This window comes from Cololabis saira, chromosome 13, assembly GCF_033807715.1.
Source record: "Cololabis saira isolate AMF1-May2022 chromosome 13, fColSai1.1, whole genome shotgun sequence".
In the NCBI taxonomy this organism is placed as follows: Eukaryota; Metazoa; Chordata; class Actinopteri; order Beloniformes; family Belonidae; genus Cololabis; species Cololabis saira.
The window spans coordinates 13229669-13247569 of NC_084599.1; the positions used below are offsets into that span (position 1 = coordinate 13229669).

At 38.2% G+C, this 17901-nt stretch overlaps 1 protein-coding gene across 4 annotated transcripts in view; it reads left to right on the top strand.

Moving 5' to 3' along the window:
- sbno2b (strawberry notch homolog 2b) overlaps positions 1-17901 on the top strand; it is a 78390-nt gene that overhangs the window by 30361 nt on the left and 30128 nt on the right. For 3 of the 4 annotated variants that reach the window (XM_061737754.1, XM_061737755.1, XM_061737756.1), the window contains exon 4: positions 2416-2539. In XM_061737754.1, the coding sequence (XP_061593738.1) occupies positions 2416-2539 (124 nt within the window). Of the gene's footprint in view, positions 1-2415; positions 2540-13384; positions 13780-17901 lie in introns of those variants that run through there. The other variant, XM_061737757.1, reaches the window with a different exon arrangement.

A 17901-nucleotide genomic window follows, 5' to 3' on the forward strand; every position in this document is an offset into this window, starting at 1 on the left:
AATGACAAAGCCCCACTTTCCACCAAGATTTCCTTATTTGAATATTATATTAAGCATTGAGCACAACCATTTTAGTCCATAGTAGCCAGTTATAAAAATATTATAATTTTTTTTTTTTTTTTTTTTTTTCAACAAACACCCCCTTTTTTGAAATATGACCAGGGGCCACATAAAAGCTCCTGGCGGGCCGCATGTGGCCCGCGGGCCGCCAATTGAATATCCCTGGTCTATAGTGTATATAGAAAAGGGGTTGTCATATATTTAAATAGATTTAAACAGGAAAAGGTCCTGGGCTTTCAATTAAACAGCTGCCGTTGTGTGTAGTTAGGATTCTACTCCCACAAATAACTTTATACTTTGTACCACATTCCTAAGCCCAACTCTTTTTTTCTTATCTGTTTGATGTGACAGTGAGACAAGCCGGTCCTTTATATCTTTTTTTTTTTTTTTTATAATTTGATTTGACCTACTGCTTACCTTTTTTGTTGTTGTTATCCACTGATACTGTTGTAGCCAGACTGGAATGTTTCCCAGTGCTAAAACCCAAACCTTCTTTGATATAAACAGTTTGTAGTTACATTACATGGATATGGCTGTGAGGAATTATTCTTCCAAGGAATGTATGTGTGTGTGTCAGGCTTCCAGTTAATGATAATGATCTGTCTTTTCCATGGAAAGCATGTAACTTTTTATATTCATTCATATGATGTGTTGTTGCAGAGGACAGTAATGGTCCTGTTGCGAATACTGTCAAAACATGCTTAAAACAAGTAGCTTTTATTCGGAATTCATTTTTCCAAGCGAATCTGCCTTGTTGAAAGTCATACATTTACATTTATGGTGTAAATAATGTGTAATTACTTTCAATTTCACATTCATCTTACTAGAAGTCTCAAGATTTTTTCATAAATCAGGAAGATACAATGCCCAGTTATGAATTTCAAAACAAGTAAACCAAGCTGACTGTAAATAAGTCATCTGAAATCTTTTTTGTTTTTATTATCTCCATTTTGAACTGTTGTCAGATGATGACATAAACTCCCAGTAAGGTTATTGCATAAATACAGTTTGACATTGTTGCATGGTTGGCTGGTAAATATTTAGTCAATAATTATTCAGACTGAAATCTGAGATGGCAGAAAACAATAATGTGGTTCAAATAAAGAATGCCAGATGTGGACATACAGTAAGTCAGCCAAATGCTATGGCGAAAAGCCTCTAACCAGCTTTGTTGCTGGATCTCAGCTGATACCAGCCTGCCAAGACTTCTGCCCTAATATCATTGTCATAAAATCTTTGGCTACACATCCACAAGGGGAATTTCCAGTGTGGAAGATTATTTTTCACACTGTTTTTGTAGAATTAAACAGATTATGTGACCCCTTTTCTTTTAATCATTCATGATTGACAATTTTTTTTTTTCAATATAAAGGCTTTGAAAACTTGTTTTCTGTTCAAAAGTGGATCTTCATGTTGCGTTGCAATTCTCTAATGTTTGATTTTCATACACAATCTTCCTTTTCTTGGGATATTTTGAACGTTAATCACCAGTTCTGATCTCTGACCAATGTGTCCGTATTACTGAAACTAAAATCAATGTTATGTCTCACAGAGACATAATGGCCCTTTAATGGTTGTGGCTGAGCTTCAGCATTCTTAGTTTTAGCTCTTCCACTTGATTGAATGAGAAGACTGAGGAGAGCAAGGTTACACTTCCACCTTTTATAGTGTTTAAGTTTTGCTTTTACTTTGAGAGTGTGCCTCCCACTGTCAACAGAGGAGGCGGGCGTGTCGTGATAAACTTGAGTCAGAACGGAACTGAAAGGTCTTATTTTCTGTCTGGAGAGCAAAGTCTGTCAGATATTACTATCTCACACAATGGGCTTGGTTTGTATTCAGGGAATGTCAGTCTTCACCTTCGGTAAGAGCCTATTTGCTCCGTATTCCTTGATTCTGTCAGTGCCCCTCTCTTTCCCTCTGTGTTTGTCATTGAGCCTTTTTCTTACTTCACCGCCGTCTGTTTGAGCTAAGGCAGAAGTTACTCTGATCTTTCACGCATTTGTGACAGGTGAAATTGATGATGTTTCCAACTTTAGACACACTGTTTCAGGTTATTTTTCTTGGTGACTTAAAGTCATATTCGAAAAGATACAAGAAATGTTGATTTTAAAATTTCACTTCCAAATGATCCTCACAAAGTGAAAGTGAAAGTTGTTATATAAGTGGTTCTGGGTTTTGATAAAAGCATAATAGTGATATGGTAATATTTTTTCTGTATATAAAGTAGTTCTAGATCACAGAAATGTAATCATACTTTGATCTGTCTGTTTGACTACTACGTGCAAAGCACGTCAATGTCAGTTTTACTTTGATAAGCTGCGGCTGAAAAAAATTAACCCACTCTTTTTCCTCCAGGCAATACCACTTGAACAACAGCACTACCACCAACATACTGGATATGCCGATGGACATGCAATTGGGATTCTCTGACCTGGACTTTTCTAACTCCAGCTTCCCTAAGAACAGAGATTTCTCCCAGGTTGGTTACATGTTACTGTGGTTCATTTTAACTGTTTTGTTTTTAGATAAAACACAAACTCTTAATTCCTCATTTTTTTCAAGAGACACGTTATAAGTTTTTCAAGGTGCTTGTATCATGAGGAATGATGCCTGCCAGGTTCCACTTTCATCCTGTCTTTCATGTTCAGCTCAGCTTACTTTACCATAAAGCAACCTTATTAATGCTTTGTGTTGTCTAGCAACGGCAGCAGCACCTGCCCCATTCCTGTCCAGGCATGTCATTAGTAAGGCGCTGCAGTTTAACATTCTTCCACGGATCCACTCTGCTTGTTCACAGAAACATTTTGGGTTGTTTCAAGCTTTTTTGAACAATTAGAGTGTCTGCTGATTTACTATTAGCCATGGGCATGGAAGCCTCACTTAATAGCCTCACCGTCACGTCATAGATGGTTCCATGTACAATTTACATTTTCTATTTCTGAGCACTTTGGTGTCCATCCAATACCACATAGTTAGAATTGTATGTTCAGGGGCCTTTGAAATGACACTATGCGGCTTGTTTCAAATTTGATCATCATTGTGGAACCACACTAAAAAGCAACAATATGGTGGGTGTTTAATTCATCATGACTTCATGTGACAAGTTGAGAAAAATAAAACACATGTTGCATAAACATGTTTAAAACACAGGCGAAAAATATATAAATGGCAAAGATAGTCATTTACAATATAATATTTTTTAAGCCTCAAATGATTTTTCTTTTTTCTTTTCTAGTTTCAATAGAGGTTGAGAAAGAAGAGATTTTGGTGGACAGTTTTAACTTTCCCAGAAAGCCATGTGGTTTTAGGAAGTATGTTTAAACAAAGCCTAAGATCTGAATGAGTTTGGGAGTCATGGAATACCTGATAGCTCAGCATTTTCTACTGTCAGACAAGGCTATAAAAAATGCTTAGCTATTTGGGTATTTCTCAGTTCAACATCTGTTCAGGCCCAAGCAGTGGGTCTAAGATTTCACAGCACTTCCACAGGATACTTCTTATCTTGAGGTTTCTCCTACAATTATGAGAACTGAATTTGACTTTTTCGATATCCACCCTTTTTTTTATACCTGCAGCATCCTGTCCAAGACAGGTTATTTCCTCTACTGTCCATCACAGGGATAATGCAAGGCTAAAACTGACAAAGAAGTAGTAAATCACGAATGCTCAATTTATCCCCGGGCCCCAATGGGAGCGGTATATCCATGGCTCATCTGCACTATCCATAAGCTGTAAAACAAGGGCAATCTGGTCAACCAGAGCGGCCCCCACCAGAAGTGGCGCAGAGCTATTTGGAAGGGTCTCCAAGGTGACCATCGGCTCTGTATCGCTAAAGATACAAGTTTAATCTGTTTTGGTGCTCTGTCGTGGAAAATTTACATCAATTTACGCTTAGCAGATCGAGCCGGACAGAAGTCAGATACAAGAACGACACAGTGAATCTGATCAATATTCAAAGCAAACACCATCTGTGGCCTCCAACCCATACGTCGACATAACATTTACCTTTAATCAGTGATTAAAGGTAAATAATCTAGAGAGCCTCTAACAATAATGATAATAACAATGATGATGATGATAATCTAGAAAAGATTGTGACCATGTATGAGGATATACTCATTAATGTTTTATTTAACACCAGTAATCCTTGTGTAATACAATACACAAAAAAAGCAAAAAAAAAAGGGCAAGACATGGAAAGAAAAACAACAACAACTTTAAAATTAGTTTTTAAATGAGCAGATTACCCTGTGTGTTTTATGGGATTTCAAAACCATTGGGAAAAACTTGGGATTTCACAAGTCTAGCCAAGCAAGTAGCTCTGGGAAGTGGGACCCACGGTTGCTCTGAGGATGGAACAACACCACTGCACAGAAAGACTGCAATACTTCCACTGCTGCTGGGACCTCTTTTCTGACCTGCACGTCTGTGGACTAGGGATGGGCGGTATGGACCAAAGAATTTATCACGATAATTTCTGGCATTTATCCCGATAACGATAAAAATGATGATAAAAAAAAAAAAAACAATTCAACTCCACCTTTGTAACTATAAATCTATCACCACATTCAGTCTTTGGAGCCCCCAAAACACTGCTCTAAAAGAATAGTAAATGCTACTAAACTACACCAATTATTACACCACTCTGGTGGAGACCTCAGCAGCAGCTGTTATATATAATAATATGTTATATATAATAATATATCATTTATAATGTAAAATATATAATAAATTACTTGTATTGCCATCCTTTGCACTCACTTTTTTTTTGCAGACTCTTCATATAATAGATTATGTTTGCTCCTCGTCACTCCTTTTAAATCCAAACCAGTTCCAGAGCTGGAGCTGGAGCCTCGTTTAACAACGAGCTCCTCGCACTCAGATCCGCCTTCCGCCATGTTTGTTATGGCTGATTTATGGTTCTGCGTTAAATCGACGCAGAGCCTATGGTGTAGGGTACGCAGCGATTTAACGCAGAACCATAAATAAGCTTTACACAAAAACGTTATCAACGGGAATTTATCGTTTTTACTGCGAGATGACAAATTCTTACCGTGGGGAATTTTTTCCCCGTTTTACCGGTAAAATATCGCCCATTCCTACTGTGGACTGTGGGAGACAGAACAGTCAGGAAACCCTCACAGGTGAACCAGGAATTCTCTCGTGGTCGGGTAACTGTGCTGACCACTGCATTACTATGTCACCTCACACTGGCTGTAGATGTTGACGATTAGGGCTGTAGATTTGATAAACATGTCTCTAAAACCTAGTAGTTGACATACACAAATAGCCATACAGCTCAGCAATTTTTTTTCTTTACCTAAGTTAGCCGACCTGTTTGGATAAAAAATAATGGGGAAACCAAGATTTTCAGTGTAAACTCCAAAATGAATTTAAAAGAAAGCACTCCAAACCGTATTTGAAAACATCCTCCTCACATCCTCAAAGGGATTTCTGAAAAAACAGATCTTTCAGTATTCATTAAAACCTTTTAATTTAGTGTTTTTTAAGCAGATACAAACATGGAGTAGAAAACATTTGACAACTCCAGTCTTTAGCATGTATCGTAAATAGGACGGTCAAAGTTAACACATTAATAGCACGTTAACGCAAAGTTTTGTTCAATGACACTTTTTTTTTAACGGTTCCAAAGGGTTCCAAAGAGCAGTTTTTAAGCCTTTTTTCCATGTACTGTAAAATACAAAAAAAAGAAGACATACTATTTCTCTGACAGGAACACGCCCACCTTATTTCAACCAAAGTTTGCCGGTTTGAGATCAGTCAAGCATTCAATCAATCAACCAACCAATCTTTATTTGTATAGCACTTTAAAACAACCTGTGGCAGGTCAGCAAGGGTCTGTAACTCAGGGGCTAGTGTGTTCCAGACTTTGGGAATAGCTACTGCAAAAAAAACAAAAAAAAAATCACGCTACTTTTTCACCCTCGTACATGGAATCTCTAAGTGTTGGCCTGCTGAACGCAAAGTTTTGCTTACAGAGATTCAAAACATTGCATAGATATAAGGAGCAAGGCCATTTAAAGGACAAAAACAACACAACAAGAGCTTAAAATGGATTCTAAATTGAACTGGGAGCCAGCATAAAGAATACAGGACAGGAGTGCTGTGGTTGATCTTCCGGGTTCTTGTCAGCAGATTTTGTCAGATGTTGTTTTGGTAGTGAAATCAGACGCTTGGGTAGTATAAACTGCTGATTAGTTCCTTAGCTTTGCATTATGACAATGAAATAATAAGGGATGGCTAGTCATTGACTGAGGCAACTGTCCATCAAAAAGCTATGCCTCATTTTAGAAATAAATGTACTGCTTTATAGTAGCTGATGTGGTACGAAAAGATTAACCAACCTCAAAGGTATTTATTTTTGCAATTTTAAAAATCTTTTAAATGTTAACAGAACATTTTTCAAAAAATGTAAGCGATTAATCACGAATTAAATGAAAATCTTAAGTAAAAACAGGGCCCAAACCCCCCACCCTGCTGGTTTTTGCAGCTGACGTTGTCCTGTTGGCTTCATCGGACCAGGACCTTCAGCATGTGCTGGGGCGGTTTGAGGCCGAGTGCGAGGAGGCAGGGATGAGAATCAGCACCTCCAAAACCGAGGCCATGGTTCTCCACCGAGAAATGGTGGTGTGTCTTCTCCGGGTGGGTGGAGAAGTCCTGCCTCAGGTGGAGGAGTTCAAGTATCTCGGGATCTTGTTCACGAGTGAGGGAACGATGGAGCGTGAGATTGACAGACGGATCGGTGCAGCGTCCGCAGTTATGCGGTCGATGTACCGGACCGTCGTGGTGAAGAAGGAGCTGAGTCGAAAAGCGAAGATCTCAATTTACTGGTCAATCTACGCCCCTGCCCTCACCTATGGTCATGAACTTTGGGTAATGACCGAAAGGATAAGATCACAGATACAACCGGCCAAGATGAGTTTCCTCCGCAGGGTGGCTGGACGCTCCCTTAGAGATAGGGTGAGGAGTACGGTCACCCGGGAGGAGCTCGGAGTCGAGCCGCTGCTCCTTCACATTGAGAGGAGTCAGCTGAGGTGGCTTGGGCATCTGTACCGGATCCTCCTGGACGCCTCCCTTAGGGAGGTGTTCCAGGCATGTCCCACCGGGAGGAGACCCCGGGGAAGACCCAGGACACGCTGGAGAGACTATGTCTCTCGGCTGGCCTGGGAACGCCTCGGACTCCCCTCGGAAGAGCTGGAGGAAGTGTCTGGGGTGAAGGAAGTCTGGGCATCTCTGTTGAGGCTGCCTCCCCCGCGACCGGGGAACGGATAAGCGGCTGAAAATGGATGGATGGAACCCCACACCCCTCACACAGACCCCACTCTCCCGTTACACACAAGAAACGCATCATAATAAAAAAAAAGAAAAAATGGAATAAATGAAATATGGCTGTGCACAGAAGGAATGAAATAGTACAATTTGAAATTGTAATAAATTGACAGTCCCAACTCTAAATATTTCTTCCCTTTTTTTTTTTTTTAAACTGTGACATCATATAAAATATACTTATATCAAATCTGGTTTAAATGGGAGAAGCACACAAATGCATCACCTAGGGATGTACCTTTTTTTTTTTTTTTTTTTTTTCTTTCTTTCCGGTGCTGATTCAGATACCTGAGCTTTGGGTATTGGCTGATAAAGAGCACTAATTCAATTGTTTGCCTTAGCAATCCACACTAAACCAGTGTTTTTTTTTCACTTTAAAAAATGTTCTTTATGACAAACAAAAAAATATATTTACATAAAGAATATGAAAGGAGTTAAATCAAATTTAAATATAGACTTTTCACCACATTAGGGGTCTACATGTCTATTTTAATTTACATGAAATGTAACCTAGGGGAATGAATTCACATTTTGTCATTTTTCTGGAAACCCATTGATGTGGCTTTCTGGCTTAATTCGGGGAATTTCTCTCATTTGAGAAAAACTAATTCCAGCATTTGCTGCTGCAATTCATCCATATTTTCCTTTGACTTGACTTGGCTTTTTCACCTTATTGCTCCTGAAATGCTTAATAAGGTTGCTTGTGTTATTCTTACCAACATTCGTGCCAAGTCTGGAAACCGCAGCCTTGCATAATAAGCATGTCGCAGTTTTCCTGGTGGGGGTTTCCATCTTAAAATAAAGGCATATTGTTGACATGAAGCTAATGCTAGATGGTAAGGTCTGTCCAAAAAACTCTTGTGCCACTGCTTCTCCACCTGCTGACTAAAACCAGGAATTTACAAGACAATATAGTAAGAATTCTTGTGCTGGCTTTTAGAAGAAAAAAAGGATTGGGATTCTGTTATTAAAAATAATATTATACTATAAGAATAATTACTCGCCGATTCATACCCTTAAATTTCACTGGTATCATTGGGTATTTCCAATGTTATGATACGGATTAGATCGGTATCATAACAACTCTGGCTCCACCTAGTCTGAAGAGGATATAAACAAATATGTCACACCATAGTGAGCTAAATACCCAGATGAAAACTCTTAATGTGCTATTTGAATAATGAAATCTATAAAATTGGGATTAAATGGGCAATAATTAAGTCTTTATAGTAGGTTGTGATGTGGCTGACACAGAGAAGCCGAGAAGAATATCCCAAAATATAAATTAATAAATACAATTTCCAGATGTAACTGCTCTAGCTTTCATGAATAACAGTTCAGTTATATGTGTGGGCATATACAAAAACTACACATTTGAGTTGCGCTTACCATTGATATCCAGGTCTTTAAATGGGTGTTTCTCGTGACAATGTGTGATGCTATTTCAACATAAAAAGTCACACATTTTCAATGTGAAGATTTTACTGTGAAGGAAAGTGATGTGTCATCCCCATCTCTCTGTAGTACTGAGGGGTTTAATGATTAATATGGGGTTTCCCATGTCTTCCCTTTGGCAGAATAGCCTGTCTGGGTATAACACTCTTCCTTTAAAGCAATGTTGAGGGTTCATGCCTACGTGATGCATGTTTGATCTTTCATTTGTATATACTTAAAAAGCAGTTGTGCGTCATTTAGTTTCAAGTTGCAGCTGCCGTGATTGGTGAATTCAATGACAGCAGGTTTGCTTACTTGGTGTTGGCAACATGGAACATTACGACGTGTGTGTATATCCTTCTGAGAGAGAGAGGGAGGGAGGGAGAGCTGTTTTGTGCTTGTGTTGTGCTTTCTCAGCTGTTCTTGCTGGTTTTAGACACGCCCAGTCATGTGAAGCATGGAGAGAAAATGTAAGTCATGGGGCCATCGTGACTAATCCCCCAACTCACAATCAGATCCCCTTTCTTCAATTTCATCCTCCTCATTGTGCCAATTCTGCGCCATTTTTTTCCCCAGACGATCTACAGTCGCAACAGGAGGAGGTCTTGGTTGCATTCGGTTGTCGAACCACCGTAGAAAACATTCAGGCTTGTGTGGCTAGGCAGATTTGGGGAGATTACTCAGTTTGTCAAGTGACTGCAATGTTTACTTTTTTGTTTCAGTTACTGCTATGGAGTGAATAGGGAAATCTCTTTTCGTTTGCACAGTTTCCTGCTGTGTTATGGTTCATTTATGTAGTATGTAAGACCTCAGTTGGGATATCCTCATATTATGAAGAAACAAACAGTGGTGCAGCATGTGGTCAGGAAGTGGGTCTCTAAATGCTTGAAAACTTGCAAACACAAGCAAAACGTTTTGTATTCAAATTAATAAACCCCCCTTTGAGAATTGAATTAGTTCTGAGAGTTACATTATACCATTAATTCTCAATTTAGAAATTCAATTTAACACAACTATGACGAGGATGTGGTTGGTAGGGGTTATTTCTTTTATTTGAATAGATGAATCACACTTCAACGTCACCATACATGTTTCCACCTAAACTTTACTTTCCTTGATGAGACATCAAATCAGTTACTTATGTACCTTGTATATTTTATTTTATTTTTATTTATTTATTTATAAGGGACCATGTACAATTTCAAACATGAATGTTTCCATTTGATGCATTATATTATCCATGTTATAAATGGTCTATTCATCTGACCAAAGTGTAATTTTAAAATTCAGATTTTGAATAAATATAATTAGATCTTGAGACAAAATGCAGTTCATAGGAATTGATTACTTCATGTGTTTCAGTTTACCAAGTTGGGCAGTCATTTCCAAGAAACTTCCCCAGAATTAATGCTTACACATAAAGGCCTTTCTTGAGACTTGTTGGACAAGAAACCAAGGAAGTGAAGCATAATCAAAGCACAGTGGGATTATTATAACCACTGGGGCAAAAGTGCAGTAGAGCTGACGTCCAGTTGCATTTAATTATCTTTATTAATCTTAAGAAATTGCTGGCAGATAGAGGCTAAGAGGCTGCAATATTTATAGACCAATATAGCCATGTTAACGGTGCACACATTGTCAGAGTTAATTTGCAAAACAAAAAAAAGATGAAGAAAGGGCTGTAACCTGAGCCACGTGTCATTATAGTCTGAAGGAGAGTTGCACACTTACACGCACACATCTGCCTGCGCGTCAGTGTTGTAACATGTGGACCTGAAACATCTTGAGTCTTTCTCCAGAGAATCGGAATGACAACTAGGTTTACTGGAAGAGGAAGAGAAACAGAACTCATTTACTAACTATTCTGGCTAACCATAAAGAGTAAAGACTGCAGTCACACGTTCATTAACACCCCACCTCTGTCATTCATATAGAAAACATACTGTACGTACACATTTGCACAATATTCCCAGTCTGTCTTTGTATACACTCTTGTTCCGTCTCTGTCATTTCTCTCATGACCACAAGTACATTCTTTGCCACAGAACATTTCTTAGAAAATTAATTTGCAACAAGTCTTCTTATCTACCCTTTTCTTTTTCTTATAACAGTATTATCATAATAAATCATACTCATAAAGTGTAAATGTGCCTCAAGCCCTTTAATCCATCCGCTTTGCACATAATAATAGCACATACTCTACAGAAAGATCTTAGTCTAAGTTGAGAGCATAACTATAAGCTTACATGCTGTACATATATTGGGAAGTGGGAGATCATTATCCCAGAGCACCCATCTCATCACACCTCAAAGGCCCTCAACTGGTTGCACGATGAGAGGTACCAGTAATGCATTTATTCACTTTTGAACCTCTGCAGACTTTGCTGCTGCTATAGCATAATTAGACTCACACAGCTGTTAGACATTCTCCTTTCTCCTAGTTCCAGGGCTATTGCATTTGTCAACAAATATATTTACATGGCAACAGCTGAAAATTTCCACCTAATGGTAATTAAAAAAAAAAAAAAACACAAAAAGTCCACTTGTTTGAAAAAGAAAAAGGTATTTTGAATTTATATAAAAGAAAATCTGTTTCAAATTGAGAAAAGACATGAAAAGGGCCTAGTTTATGATTTTATTTTGCAATTTTAGAAGAGATCATCTTGTTTTTCTTCATTTCTTGAGGCAATGCAGTTATGATATAAATCAGTTGGTAATTCAGTTTTACTTCCTCATAAGATGGTTTAACAAAGAGACTTTTGAATTTCCTGGTATAAAGAAGGAAGTTAAAGGCTATTTTGAAGGGATGTTGAAAGGTAATTTGTTTTCTTTGGGAAGCTTGTGCTTCATTCGATCTACTTTAATGTTTAATTTAGATGTAAATGTTGGAATCTCAGAATTGGTTCTGAAAACAGTTTATATATATATATGTGTGTGTGTGTGTGTGTGTGTGTGTGTGTGTGTGTGTGTATTGTGTGTGTAAATGCGTAGCACTTACTAAAATCTGGCTTGATATAGGTACATATCACCTCTGAAGTGATGCTCATGTAAATGAGTAATCTTTGTTTTTTTAAACAGATCTGAACATATTAATACAGACCCAAAATCAGCCTTAAAGATTTTAAATCATTCGGCCAAGTTGAACAATGATACAACAATTTTTTTTTAAACATAAGGTTTCTAGATATGTATGTAATATTGAGATTGTACATCAACTGCGTTTACAACAACATTTTTGTCTAAAAAGCCACACATCCAGCCTTTGTCTTCAGGCTGTGATGCAATAAGGTTAGTGTTTTTGGTTGTTTCAGTATTGTAAATAAGCTCATAAATGATTCAGCCTTTCCCAATGGCCTATGATCTTACCACACACACAAACACTAGACACACATTCACAAATTATTCAGAGGATTCCCACTTGTACAAGGATGACACCATGGACCGGCGCCACTCTGTCTCTGAGACTCTGACTCCCCTTCAGTCCAGTAGAGATGGACATTACAGGACTTCACCATGCTAGTTTGATATCATGTATTCCTGGAAGCCTGGTGCACAGTTGGGCTCCTCTATCAGCAAGATAAATGACATTATATCTTTTTTTAAATACCACAATCTCCTTATTTACAATAGACTAGCATTGCTTTTCCGTTAAGAAAAGCTGATACAGTGTCGTCATGGATCTTGTTGGTCCAAGACAACACTGCATTGGATTTGTTAAAATAGCCCATCAGCAATAATATTCCCAGAATACTCTTGTGTGTGTTTGAGTGTCTGTTACAAACACAGTAATAGTTCCAGTAAGTGGGAATGACCTTTTTATGAGGCAGGATTTCTCCATTGTGTACTGGTGGATGCATGCAAAACTTTGCAAAGACAGACTTGCAGTTAACAATTGGGCTGTCTTCTTGATCATTCTAATCAGCTAAAAATGCTTTTAGTCGATTCTTATCATGTTTGAAAACGTAGGAGTGGCTATCAATTGTAGAATTAGATTGATGAAGGAATATTTTGAAAAGTTAACTTGTCCTGAGATCTGTGTTTGCATTTCTATACCTGGATTACTTTTAGAGTTATTCACATTAGTGTTCCTCTTAGATTTTACACCTCTGTGTTATAGATTGATGTAGATATTCACAAGAATCGGCATCTATGAAACTCAACTTTTAAAGACAAATAGAAAATCAAACAGCAAAGGAGAACAGCAGGGAGTCTTACTTTAAATATAATAATCATTAAATAATGACCCAAACCCATTAAACATGGCAGTATGGTGTGAGGAGCAGCCAAGTCCAAAGCGCAATAGTGTTTACACTACAAATGCGGTTGAGTTACACCATGTACAGTAAAATGGGCCTGACTGCCAGTAACTCTAGTCACTTACCAACAAAAGCATCATTTCCTGAAAGCTCCTCCCCTCCTCCCTCCCTCCTCCCTCCCTCCTCTCCCCTCCCTTCCCCTCATGTGCGCTCTCACTCACTCTCCAACTACCTTTTTGAGCTCGGAGGAACTAGTCCACAATCACTATGAGTAAGCCCTCTATGCAAATACCTGACTGTCTTGGTGTAGCAGGAAGCATGTCTTAGACCTGCTTGCGTCTTTCTCTCTTTTTTTTTTTTTGCTCTCAAGGACATCAGAGTTTGTATGTGCGTGTTGATTGAACAGAGCGTACCTGTGATAGAGGCAGATGTATGCACTGAGCAGGAGAGAAACTGTGAAAAGGCTCATGAGAGTCCACTGTTGAGTGGAAGCCCACCAGCTGTGAGGGGATTACTTTGACTTCCTCATGGATGAGATTGTTGGATTCAGGGATTCGAGGTGAAGCGGGAGCTTATGTCTGTGTGTGCATGTGTTTTAACGTCTCCATACTGCAGCGGACCCATGTCTCTCATGCAGTTCTGGACAAAATTTTATTCTCAGCTGGGCCGACCGCTTCCCAAGGTACAGTTACTGTTTGGTTCTTTTTATCATACTTATGAAGCTGAGTCAAATCTTTTGACATTTATACTTTTGATGGCACAGTTCAGAAATGAAAACTCTTTAAATACTAACCGTATGCTGTTTTTATGAAGAGTTTTATTGCTCTTCTTTACCAGATGCTTAGATAAGATAAGTAAGCTGTTTATTACCTGCTTTGCTTGTTTTAATTTTGTTCTTCCTTAAAGGACTTTTGAAAATACTGGGACATGGGAATCACAACTCTGTTTTTACCGTTAGTCTGTCACTTTCTGCAGCGTGGCCCATGTTGGATCTGATCAGTTATGAAAATAATATTATAATATTAGTGGTAGGTGACAAATCCATCATTCAGAAAAATCTATTTAATTTTTTTCCTTTTAGTTTTCCAGAATTCTTACAAAAAACATTTAAATCTTAGACTGAGACTTAGACAGTGGAAACTGGCTTTAAAGTTTGATGTAGAGTGGAAAGAGGCTCAGGTTCAGTCAATTCCGTTGATTATCAGTTAGAATAAATGTAAGGAGGGAATGTGAGGTTTGAATAAAAGTTTGTATTTTAGTAATTCAGTCCAGGTCCATGAAGTCATTTGCAGCCACGATCTCTGACAAATTGTTATGAGCTTCACTGGTGTCTATCTGGCACTCACTCTCAGGCTATTTCTTTTTTTATTGTATTGTACTTTAAATAGAGCTCCATTACTTTTTCCCCCTTTGAATTACAGTTCATTAAAGCTCACATTGTGTCAGTTTAAAATGTGTCTCTTATCAGTCTAATGACTTTATTGGAGTGAGGCTTGCTGAGCCCATTTACATTGAACTTCTGATAAAGTTGACTATGTCCCTACGTGTCCGCGTTTGTTACTTCGAAGACATTTTTTTCAATGAACAAGCCCAGAGCAGTTTAGTAACCATTAATGGAAATCTGTCAATACGTACGTTCCATTGTCATAAAGGTGTTTTTAATCAGTATTTAAGAAATGCTGATGTGCTTTCATAGTGGTGTTATGTAAAAGTTGACAAAATTCAAAGTCTTCATCGTGCATAGCGCGGCTTTGAAAACGTATATGTCAAGCATATGCGTTTCAATTTAACTGTCTTTTTGGCTGTTCAGTTTTGGCTATTTTGACAGTATTGATTTTCTACCAGATTGTTAATCTGTCTTTAAAAAGCTAAAGAAAAAATAAAAAGTCTTTAGTTTGGCACATGCTGTCAGTTTCCTGGTATAACATCAAACCTCAAACATGACCTGAGGCGTGCAGCTTACGGGAAGTGAATGAACAATAATGGTGTGGATGAGTGAGAACCTTGGGTGGAGGGGATGGGCAGATTTTACGATGAGACACGGCAGAAGATATGAGCTATTTTTAATTTTTACTTTGCAAACAAATGTTTAAGGTCGGCAACTTGCTTGTTTGCATACTTGTAAGTATTTTTCTTCCTTTTATTTTCCCAAGGACAGTGAGTCCATGGTGTCATACTGGAATTTCAGATTAACTGCAGAAAAATGAAAGGTAGCATTACATAAGAAGGCTTATGACAGGATATAACAGGATTACTTTCTGGTGATGAATGCTGATCACTAAAAGCAACCATCGCCGCGAAAGAGCAGGCTATAAGATTTATCAGAAACAAAGTCTGATATGCAGAAAACAAAACATGCAAGAGGATGGCAGCCCTAGGCAGGTCTCAAAATCCCAAAGGTCATTGTTATAAGTAGTGTATTACATTGTGTTTTTTTATATTATCGGGAAAATGAAAAAATAATAAACACTTGCTCCTATTGTTTGAAAATGCTTGTCAAGCTTTCGTGCATTTCTTTATTAAAACTGATGACGTCAGACCAGCGCTTCAGCAAGACAACACTGTTGAATCCATGCATCTCTAATGCTTCAATCTTTGCTGAAAGTTTAAAAGCATGCAGGTTATGATGAACCAGCTTCTCGCTCAACTACATAGGCATACTAAGGACCGTGCAATTTTTCATCACGTTTGTCATTCTGTGCCTTACTCTTGTTAATGTATATATTGTTAACTGTTGAAAGCGCAGGGAAAAATATCTACTAACAATTTAATTTTGCATCTGTGGCAGCTGAGGTACTTCATGTCCCTGATATAGACCAGGGCTGGAGTAGATCTTATGTTTTAAACTAGCAATCTACAGTGTATTGTAGAATGAAGTAATGTTTCCTTTGAAGAGGTAAAGGTGTCCGTTTAACACCATGAAGTAGTGTCAAGTTGTTCAATACTCTTGGCATGGACTGAATGTATAATGAAATGTTTATCCTTTTTTCCCCACATTTTAAAACAAGTTAAGTTCATAATAATATTAATACACAGAGGGACTGCATAATTCTGTTGGCTCTCATTTGCACCTACTTAGCTTGATTCAGATCATCAACTGAAGGGAAGTGAGCCCACCATCCTGACCATGTGACAGTAGCATTCCAAACACAAGGGTGAAAGGGTGGGTGGGCAGCACACGCAAGCAAAACAGGGCAAGGCTATTTGAGGTAATATGCAATCAAATGTTTGAGTTCATTTAGTTTGTAAATCCCATATACAGCTAATAGAATGCTTCTTGTTGAATTGGAGAGAACCTACACTTTGTATTTCATTTTTGTTTTCATTTTGAAGTATTTGAAACGCCTTGTCCTCTCAATACTACAGTTCTGTGGAACTGTTTTTACAACCTTTTATAAAACTTATTTCCGTTATGAGATTAGTTTTTAACTATGAGTTTGTCGTCTGTGTGACTGTTAAATATGACAAACTTCACCACGTTGTTGCAAGTGTTGTGTTGAAATGTCTGTCTAGCTGAGACGTCATCCTGCGTCAGCCCCCACATCCCCTTCTCTCAGCGCTGAGGGTGCACATCTATCTCACACTAAACGGACAAGCACAAGACCATCCAAACACCTTTTGTCTTAGTTTTTATATATTATTATTAGTATTAGTATTAGTATTAGTAATAATATTACTATTATAAAATAATTTTGCAGACTTCTTGATCTCAACAAACAAGTCGATGAGGAAACATTGTGCACTGAGACAGAAATCCATAGCAGCAAGTTCTTGGGACGCTTTGGAAGAACCTACCTGCGAAGTACTTGTGGAAGTGTTCAAGGATGCCTGGTGCCGCTTTAAAGACTTGTAGCCTTTACAACAAATATTCAGTTCAGTTCTTTCGTTCGTGACCGTTTCAATAACACTTAACATTGACTGTTGTGACATGCCAGCTCATCCTTTAGCTACCTACTTTGGTTCACTTCCCGTTGGCTCAACCAAGATCTGTCATACAATATTTCACTTTTTTGCTCTTAACTTGTTCTCATTTACTCCGGATACTTTCATTTAATGCAAAAAACATGTTAATTCCCTTGTTATGTGTATTTATTGGCAGTTTCCTGTGCATTGTGGAGCCTTGTTAGTCCTATTAATTTGTAGTAATAGTTGTCTTGTAAACTTTTTTGTTTGGATCTACACAACTAGAGGTTTTTTGAAGATGCTTGGTCTTTCAGACTCTTGCTAGGACCCTTAACATAGGGGCAAAACACACCGGAACATTCTAGGGAGGCCTTTAAGCAGCAGGCTATCCCTGTCTCGCTTTAGTCAGACTTGGCACAACATGAAGGCCTAATTGTCAGGACATTGGGTACACTTCTCTGATTGGTTTAGGATAGCTGCTCCGGAACAGGTTTGACTAGAACCCCTGTGAGTTAGACAAGTACATTATATGATCACTTTGACCTATAAACATAAAAAAGTAAATATACAGTGCAACCTAATAGTCACTCAGACCTTCCCCTCAGAGTAACATTGGCAAGTTTAGATGCAACGCTGTCAAAGAGAGTTAAATAGGCTTTTATCTGAAAATTAGTTATTAACACTGATTGAATTATCTGATCAGAGGGCAGTTGTTCCTGGCGTGGGAAGCAGGGCTCTTTATGATCTGTTGAACAACTTTTGCTGCCAATAGCTGACATACAAGTGTTTGAATGTATTTTCATTGGTTAGGTTTTGGTATTATGTGACTAAAGGGCCTTATATGCCAAAATAGATGTAAGATCTTCCATGTGTAACAGTGTAGCGTGGCTGGGCAGTATAT